Source organism: Globicephala melas, chromosome X, assembly GCF_963455315.2.
Source record: "Globicephala melas chromosome X, mGloMel1.2, whole genome shotgun sequence".
NCBI lineage: Eukaryota > Metazoa > Chordata > Mammalia > Artiodactyla > Delphinidae > Globicephala > Globicephala melas.
The window spans coordinates 55618599-55628522 of NC_083335.1; the positions used below are offsets into that span (position 1 = coordinate 55618599).

The window sequence follows — 9924 nt, forward strand, 5'->3', positions numbered from 1 at the left end:
AATGAGTGTTTGGGACAAATATGAAATCCAGCTAAAGTATTAGATAAATACAAATATTGTTGGTTATACAGAAGTGTGCATTTAAAATGAATGTACACGTGGAGGTTCTGTGCACTGGCACATGACTAGATTGCTTTAATTATAATCTTGACATCATTCTCTAATAAAAGACAGTGCATTGTTGACTATGTGACTACTTTTAACAGACATGACTATCCCCTCATTATCCCATGAATTAAAATGTCTGCATTTACTGCCCAGATTAATTTCTAAAACCTTTTATCATTTCCGAAAATGTAAGTCATACAAAATATTAGCCCAGGAAAGTGATGCAAGTTCTTCAAAAATTTGATTTTGTTTAACTTTACTATGAATGAAAATATCAATTTTCAAAGTAAATTGTTATTCTTTATGGATTATGAACTATATTCATCAAGTGTGAATACAAAGCCAAACTCATTGAATGCTTAAAATAATCATATTTCTAGTACTTGAAAGCAGTAGTTTTAAATTGTTGTAAAAGTCAGTATAAGTCACATAAAGTTATTCTAATGTGGAAGCCCATTTATGTTCTGTTCACACAGTCAAAATAACAATAAACCACAACTGGACCATTTACATTTTTACTTAAAAAAATGAACTTTATTAATTTGAATATATGTTGAATCATGTCTCTAAATGCATTAAAATGTTTTCTTAATCATACATTCTTGTTTCTTTAAGCATCCATTTAACTATATGTAAATGACTGAATAACATTTAATCAGCTGGTCCTCAAATGAAATTAAATGCTGATCATGAAATCTGACAATGTAACTCTTATATAGATAGGTAGATAAAGAGAGATAACACTATAATGTATTGGCTGATTTTTCACATTTACTGAATACCAATTTTTAATTTAATATTTTACTGTCACATTAAACTTTGAAGAATTTAGTAAAGAAAATCCATTGCATAAGAGTGAGATTTTTAGACATTTGCTTTCTGACCTGCCTGCACTCTCTGATATTAAAACTCCAAGTTCTCTTGGACAAGAATTAGAAAAAATAATCATGGTGCTTTATCTGCAAAAACAAAGATCTAAAACAAGGTAACAATTTTTCCTATTTGGTTTGGGTCTTTTTATCATTTCTTAATAACCATCAAAATAATCTTCTTTACAATTAATTTCTGAAGCTAAAGGGCATCAAGGAAAAGTACTTATATAGCCCTCTGCAACTGCAGTGATGTAAAGCTTGACTTATTTAATAGAACAATGAATAGTCAAGAGTTTTAGTCTTTCTATTCTCTAGTAGCTGAGGCAGGTATTATTTTCCAACTTCTTTTCTGGGAAGACAACTTTGAATATTTTGATAATTAGCTAATAAAAGTATTTAATGTAAGAAACTGAATTCTTTTTGTGGCTTTCAGTACTGTCAAAGAAACGATTATATATGTATTTTACTCATTCATTTTTCTTCAGTGTGCATTAATAAAAACATGCCCTGAGCTAAATCAAAGTGCCACTTAGTGGCAATACCTTAAGATCTTTGAAAACGACCAATTTGAAAATGGTCTATTTTGTGTGTTCTGGAATAGTGTAGGAAGCATTCCAAATTAAAATACCCTAAATCAGGACTTATACTCTTCCCCAGTTATCTGACAGAGAGGGGGAGAAATGTTTGTTATGTAGGAAAAGAAAATTGCCAATGACACCATTACAAATAGGCCTTCCATTCTACAATACACTATGGAAATTTATCCATCAGGACATGAAGATGAATCTCTTTTCTCAAATAAGAATAGTATGTAGGAGTTTCCACTCGGACTTTTTCCTTGCACTTTTCCCCCTTTTAACTTAAAGTGCTAGGAAGTCACGAATCCTAAAAGACAATCCTCTTTAGCCAAGTCTCCAATGGTACATCGCTCATCTCCTTTGGGCATCTCTATAACCTCTTCTGATCCATCTTTCACTCCCTCTCATGGCATCATTCAGCTCATATCCTACATCTCTTTTCTCTTACTGGCTCTGTGTCTCATCTACCTTATTTTGTCTCTCTTGGGTCTCATTCCTATTTACAGCCCTCATCTTTCTTTTCACTGAACAGAAAAGTCATAGAAATAATGTTTACTTAAATACTAATTTACAATTTTATAAAATCATTCAGATGTTGGGAATGATTTAAAGTACACGTATCTGTAAATAATGTTACCTCAAGTCATAAGACATTCATTACAAGCATTATCATATTTTGTAGTTTTTAACTATGTGATGATGAGGGCATTTTGCAACAAAATTTGGTAATGTTAATTAGTTTTTTTCCAGAAATTGTGAGGGTTTGTTTACTATCTAGAAACTTCAATATAGATGTTTCTAGTAGTTTTCTTCATCTTTATTTATAGATTGAATTCATAGAATATATTTCATAATTTTTTACAATTATATATTGCAACACTTGTAACACAATTATAGAAAATGCATGCAGTAAATAAATACAAAGAAAAAAACGCCATAGGAAGCACATGCATCATATCTCAAATATATTTCTTCTTACATTTTTAAGATTTCTCTATCACCTTTATATGTGCACATACACAAAAGCAATCTAAACTCCAAAAAAAGTTGGCATTGTAAATGCTGTGATAAGGATTAAATAAAACTTAACTGAATAAAAATAATAACCTAAAAACACATCATATAACAGGGTCCAAAAATAGTATAAGAACACTTGCCTCTGGATACAGAGAAATTTATCATTTTTTCCTTCAGTAAGTAGCTCTAATAAAAATTAAAGTTTCTATTTACAGAGGAAAGCATCAAAATCACATTAAAATACTAATCTTTTTTTTAAATGAAAGTCATAGATTTTGCTCAAGGGTGTGTAAATTAATTATTAAAGAAGGTAGAATTTCCTATTGTTCTTCTTTAAGAGTGGGCATTTGTAAGAGAGAGAGAAGAGGGAAGGGGGAAAGGAGGAGAAGGAGGAGAAAAAGAAGATAAAGAGGGAGGAGGAGGAGGAGGAGAGAAGATAGGTTTTCAGGTCTGCGATTGTTTAAATCTTTTCAAATGACAACAAATAAACTAGATGGCCCTCATCTGAAGTCCCTGGTAACCCTCTGAGTTTGTGTATTAGTAGAGTGCTTTGTGGTCAAAATAAAATTTCCTTTCTACTCTTAAAACCTATATTTGCTTATTTTATTGAGGGAGCAGTTATCCTTTGTGTTTTAAGGCCATCCATCTTCCTTAAGAAAATGTGATCTAATAAACCAGGTTTTTAAGCCCCAGATATGAATCAGGTAAGAGTTCTCATATGAACAGGTTTCTGTTTGATTGCTAGAACACAGGAGAACACTGCTCAAAGGGAAAAAAAGAAAAACAAAAGATTCCCTTGTAAGTTCTGTACCATTATCTGATTGTAGCAGTCAGCAACAGTTTGTCTACAAGTTGCCAGTATACTTCAACTATACATAGTAATTTGGATTTTACAACAGATGTGACAACTGAGTTAGTTTTGGTTCATAAACCCAGAGATCTTATGATCTAAAGTTGCATTGTAAGAAAGTCTACCTCTGCAGAAGTTTTCTGCAAAATGATCAACAGCAGTGCTATTTTACAACGAAACCCTTTGCCCCCTTTAGCCTGGTGATGGTGGTTTGGCTTGTATGTTAATCACATCTGCCAAATGTGTACTTAGGATCCTAACAGATATTAACAGACTGCAGATGGAATAAATACTAAGAAGACTAATTTACAGGTCTTTAAAAAAAATCAAATAATCTTGAATATAGTTTACTTTTCTATTTTTAAAAAACTCAGGAACATTGAATAAAATTTGCTTATGGACATATGCAAATGGCTATTTTTCTATAATGTACTTCTAAGCTGTGATATGAAGGAGGTACACTTACAACCAGAGAAGCTGGCCATCATCATTTATGGAATCCTCTCTCTGGGGGAATGGGATCCTTCCAACTGTTTGCCTGGGGGGAAGAGCTGAAAGCATCCTCTCTGGAAAACCTGCCAACTTTTACTCCGACCCCCAACCCGGTCCCAGCCCCAGCGTTCATGCCCCACATTGCCCTCTGCAGATGACCCAAAGGGACGATCCCAGGAAAGTGACATCTGTCATCATTCTTTAAAAAAAAAGGCTCCATCGACTTTCCTGTATCGTGTACGGGGAAGCTTTGCGCAGCAGGCGTGAGCACTTGTCCTCACGCTCTCTCTCTCTCTCTCTGTCTGTCTCTCTCTCACACACACACCCAGACACACACACACCATCACCATCACCACCACCACACACCAACGCACTCTCACAACAAACACACAGGATGGGGAACGAATCACCCTCTGGGATGGATTCTAGACTTCCGACCCTCTGCATCCCCCAAATGCTGTGTTCTGGATTGCCAGCTTAGGAGCCCAGTTTACAGCTCAGCCAGCCCACTCATCCAGAAAGCCCTTGGTGTCCGTGTTCAGGAGAAAAACCTATCCGACCCATACGGCCACAAAAGAGCAGGAAAGAAAACCAAATAGAGAAATTAACAAATAACCACAAGCAGCCAGAAAGCCATGCAAGATATGGGAGAAAAGCTGGAAACTTTCAGTACAGGACCGCAAACGGAAGTTTGTGCGGGATTTTCTTAGACCCAAGCCCTGCCACTGAGCTCAGACTAGAAAGGACAGGCAATTAATGAGTCCTTCCAGTCCTCTTTCCCCACCGTCTTACACCGTAAAGAGTACAGCAAGCTAGTTAAGACTCACTCTCTACAAAGTTGGATGAGAATGAGACATGCAGAAGAGGGCAAAGGGGGAAGAGCGAGCCAATAAACGAGTATCTCACCTGGCATTGGTGCAATCGGTGAACAAAGTTTCAAAGTCTTTCCTGGTGATGAGTTTGCAGCGGTTGACCCCGGGCTGGATGGCCCCCAGCCCGCGGAGGATCCGGACCTGCTCGACAGTACACACCACCGGAGATATGTCCAGTCTCTTCAGCTTGGTGTACACTGTATGCAACCCTCCCACCAGGTGCTTGAGAAAGAGATCAAAGACTTGCGGCAGGCAGATCAGTTCCTGGCCGTCCAACAGGAACGAAGCTACCTTCACCCCATGCATGTCGACCATCCTGCACTCGTTGGTGTTGTTGCCGCTGCCTCCGCTGGCACTACCGACCCCGCCAGCCCCCGCGCTGCCGCTGTGGTTATTAGCCATGAAACTGTTGATCATATTGGGGGTGAGACGAGGAGGCTCTCCAGGAGTCGAGTACAGGGGTTCGGCCCGAAATAAGCCCCCCGCGACGCCTGTGCCGCTGGAAGCTGCAGAGATCACCGGAGGTGCGGAGACGGCCATGGTCATTCAGTCTCAAATCGTTGGTCTTCAGGCCTTCGCTCTCTTGCCCTGTCTCTTCTAGGTCTCCTCCTACTCTCTCCCTCACTCTCTCGCTCTCTCTCTGGCGCGCTTTCGCTTGCTCCCAACTGTTTGCAATTCTACAGTAGCTAGGCTCACGCTCACCCACCACCCAGCAAACCGTAAGCGGCCCAGACCAGTGGCGGCCCGAAACCCCACCCCCACCACACCCCCTCCCGAGACTGGCAGCGCCCCCCAGCCAATGGGTCCCAACCCCTCGGCTCCCGAGCGCGCCGAATGGCTGCCGCCCACGAAGAGGTGGAGACTCCTGGCCTGCCTCCCGACTACCTGAGGCAGTTCAGGGCCAGCGGGTGAATGGGGATGGAGCCCGAGAAGGGGGCGGTGTGGTGCTTCTGCTTCATGCCTAGCAGTCTGACGAGAGAACGTCCAGTTATTACGCAGAGCTCTCAAAGTGGCCTAGGATACGAACTCCTCCCCTCCGCGCCCCAAGAGTGTCGAGGTGGGAACACAAAGGGGGATTCCAGACTGTGCCTCGCCCCAATCTGCTGCCACCCCGCACCCGGGTTCAGTCGAGGAAAGAGAGGTGGCAGCTCCAATTCCATTTGCACATTGCTCCCAAACTCTGCGGGAGCTAAGAAATGGCTTCGCCTAGCTTCCAAGAGGATGAGTCCAGTGAGTTCAGAAGTAAACAGTCAGCCTTTCTCCAGCCCATCTAGCGCGCTTGGTGTAAGTTCTCCCACATCCAGTGCACAGAGGAACTAGCGTCCAATATCGCACTCAAATCACAGTCGCGGGTTGCTAACCCGCTCCTATGCACTGACAATCAGCAGGCACAGCGAGCCTGTGAACACTTTGGAAACAGGCAGACTTGGTTTTGGGTGGCGGACGGACGCCTCTTTTTACGGAACTTCCGCCGCTATCCTGGAACAGACTCGGCTTTCTATGTCGCCATCCCTTAGTTTCAGGATTGCCCTGTCCCATCCTCGGCTAAAATTGATAAGAAAAGTTCCTTTATGTCTCAAGACAGTCATTACAGAATATGAGAGAAGAGCCAGGGTTTGTGCTCTTTAATATTGCATTTTCTTCCCTTGTCTGTGGGCTTGGATGGTTCAGTGATTAGAGCTCCACGTCCTGAAGTGTAGCTCAAGATTCCTCCTTCCCCACTTATCAAGTGCCCTCAAACGCACTGTAAGAGCTCATAATAAGCAAAATGTCTAGGCAAGGTATGTTCCAGGGAAAAGGCATGGTGTTTTCCACACATCATGTGGTGGTTAGATCACTAGCAAAGTTGTTTGAAGACTGCTTGTCGACCTTTCAATTCTTAGGTATTTCCTTTCCTGTGCTCCTCTCCTCTAGAGGCTGTTATTCAGAAAGTGAAATCCATGCTTTTGCTTCCTTACAAAAGGTTATCAATGATACAGCTAAGACGTCTCCAATACTCTTACAGAATGTAAATAATTTTAGCAACTTACTGAATTTTACTCAGATCTTGTACTTAGCAGTATCAAAGAGTAGGAATAAGTGGGCTTCTTTTCCCTCCCTTAGTAAGACATAAATGTCCTAAATTGGATTTTTCAGCCTCTCTCATCAACATCTTTTCTCCTTTTATCATTTCATCAACCAAGTAGTAAGAACTATCTTTTGAGTCACTTTAAAGTTTCAATTTTTAATTGTATGGAGTCAAAATGCTAAGAAGTTATGATGATAGTTGCTTTTGGAATAACGGTGAAAAGTGACTCTAACATAATGGACTGTAATGGGTGCAGCCACAAAAGGCATTGAATTGTTCTTGCTAGTTTGCTACTGTTGTGGAAAGAAAATAAGAAGGAACAAAAAAGGACAATTGAGAAAGATTATCAGAAAGATTATCAGATTATTCTGAAAAGTAGAGATTTTCAGAAAAGAATAGGAAAGCACTAATAGAAATGTTGGTATTTACCAGGATTTTTAAAGATAAATCCCAAATTGTGTTCAACAAGTGTTTTGACAGAAATGTCTATTAAGCTGTGTGCTGAAATAACTCAACTTTGATAACTGAGTGTGATTGAAATTTCGAGGTGAATAAGTTTGACTTTAAAAGGGAAGGTTTTTGGGTGTTTTTTATTTTTAGAAATTTCTCTAACTGCATTAAAAATCCTAAGGCCAAGCTGTGCTCCTTGTGTATTGCTACCCTCACATTATCAAATCCTTTTTGTTCGCAGGGTGGTTTGGAGTTTTCAGGAATGGGATGTTGCACAGATGTTTCAATATTTCAAATTTAAGAAATTCTGATATGTAAAAAGCAAAGGTAGAACATTCAGGCTGAAATCACTATTTGTAATGTTGAAAAACAAAAGTTGTTTTCAATAACAAAAAGTTACTTTTTGTTATTGAAAACAACTTTTGAAAAGGCTCAAACTAGATATGTCATATATTTAATGTGATCTATCAGATATGTAGTAATATTTTTTTAACATCTTTATTGGGGTATAATTGCTTTACAATGGTGTGTTAGTTTCTGCTTTATAACAAAGTGAATCAGTTATAAACATACATATGTTCCCATATGTCTTCCCTCTTGCGTCTCCCTCCCTCCCACCCTCCCTGTCCCACCCCTCCAGGCTCTCACAAAGCACCGAGCCAATATCCCTGTGCCATGCGGCTGCTTCCCACTAGCTATCTACCTTACTACGTTTGTTAGTGTGTATATGTCCATGACTCTCTCTCCTCCTGTCACAGCTCACCCTTCCCCTTCCCCATATCCTCAAGTCCATTCTCCAGTAGGTCTGCGTCTTTATTCCTGTCTTACCCCTAGGTTTTTCATGACATTTCTTTTCTTAAATTCCATATATATGTGTTAGCATACGGTATTTGTCTTTTTCTTTCTGACTTACTTCACTCTGTATGACAGACTCTAGGTCTATCCATCTCATTACAAATAGTTCAATTTCGTTTCTTTTTAAGGCTGAGTAATATTCCATTGTATATATGTGCCACATCTTCTTTATCCATTCATCCGATGATGGGCACTTAGGCCGTTTCCATCTCTGGGCTATTGTAAATAGAGCTGCAATGAACATTTTGGTACATGACTCTTTTTGAATTTTGGTTTTCTCAGGGTATATGCCCAGTAGTGGGATTGCTGGGTCATATGGTAATTCTATTTGTAGTTTTTTAAGGAACCTCCATACTGTTCTCCATAGTGGCTGAACCAATTCATATTCCCACCAGCAGTGCAAGAGTGTCCCTTTTCTCCACACCCTCTCCAGCATTTATTGTTTCTAGATATTTTGATGATGGCCATTCTGACTGGTGTGAGATGATATCTCACTGTAGTTTTGATCTGCATTTCTCTAATGATTAATGATGTTGAGCATTCTTTCATGTGTTTGTTGGCATTCTGTATATCTTCTTTGGAGAAATGTCTATTTAGGTCTTCTGCCCATGTTTGGATTGGGTTGTTTGTTTTTTTGTTATTGAGCTGCACGAGCTGCTTGTAAATTTTGGAGATTAATCCTTTGTCAGTTGCTTCATTTGCAAATATTTTCTCCCATTCTGAGGGTTGTCTTTTGCTCTTGTTTATGGTTTCCTTTGCTGTGCAAAAGATTTGAAGTTTCATTAGGTCCCGTTTGTTTATTTTTGTTTTTATTTCCATTACTCTAGGAGGTGGGTCAGAAAGGATCTTCCTGTGAGTGTTCTGCCTATGTTTTCCTCTAAGAGTTTGATAGTTTCTGGCCTTACATTTAGGTCTTTAATCCATTTTGAGCTTATTTTTGTGTATGGTGTTAGGGAGTGATCTAATCTCATACTTTTACATGTACCTGTCCAGTTTTCCCAGCACCATTTATTGAACTGGCTGTCCTTTATCCACTATACATTCCTGCCACCTTTATCAAAGATAAGGTGACCATATGTGCGTGGGTTTATCTCTGGGCTTTCTATCCTGTTCCATTGATCTATCTTTCTGTTTTTGTGCCACTACCACACTGTCTTGATTACTGTAGCTTTGTAGTATAGTCTGAAGTCAGGGCGCCTGATTCCTCCAGCTCCTTTTTTCGTTCTCAAGATTGCTTTGGCTATTCGGGGTCTTTTGTGTTTCCATACAAATTGCGAAATTTTTTGTTCTAGTTCTGTGAAAAATGCCGGTGGTAGTTTGATAGGGATTGCATTGAATCTGTAGATTGCTTTGGGTAGTAGAGTCATTTTCACAATGTTGATTCTTCCAATCCAAGAACATGGTATATCTCTCCATCTATTTGTATCGTCTTTAATTTCTTTCATCAGTGTCTTATAATTTTCTGCATACAGGTCTTTTGTCTCCTTAGGAAGGTTTATTCCTAGATATTTTATTCTTTTTGTTGCAATGGTAAATGGGAGTGTTTTCTTGATTTCACTTTCAGATTTTTCATCATTAGTATATAGGAATGGCAGAGATTTCTGTGCATTAATTTTATATCCTGCTACTTTACCAAATGCATTGATTAGTTCTAGTAGTTTTCAGGTAGCATCTTTAGGATTCTCTATGTATAGTATCATGTCATCTGCAAACAGTGACAGCTTTACTTCTTCTTTTCCGATTTGGATTCCTTTTATTTCCT

The 9924-nt window shown here is 39.3% G+C and overlaps 1 protein-coding gene across 1 annotated transcript in view; it reads right to left on the reverse strand.

Moving 5' to 3' along the window:
• Nucleotides 1-5335, reverse strand: part of DACH2 (dachshund family transcription factor 2) — a 615381-nt gene extending 610046 nt beyond the window's left edge. The window contains exon 1 of the mRNA XM_060292022.1: nt 4824-5335. Coding sequence (XP_060148005.1) covers nt 4824-5335 — 512 coding nt within the window. The remainder of the gene's footprint in view (nt 1-4823) is intronic.
• Between the last annotated feature and the right edge of the window lie 4589 nt (nt 5336-9924).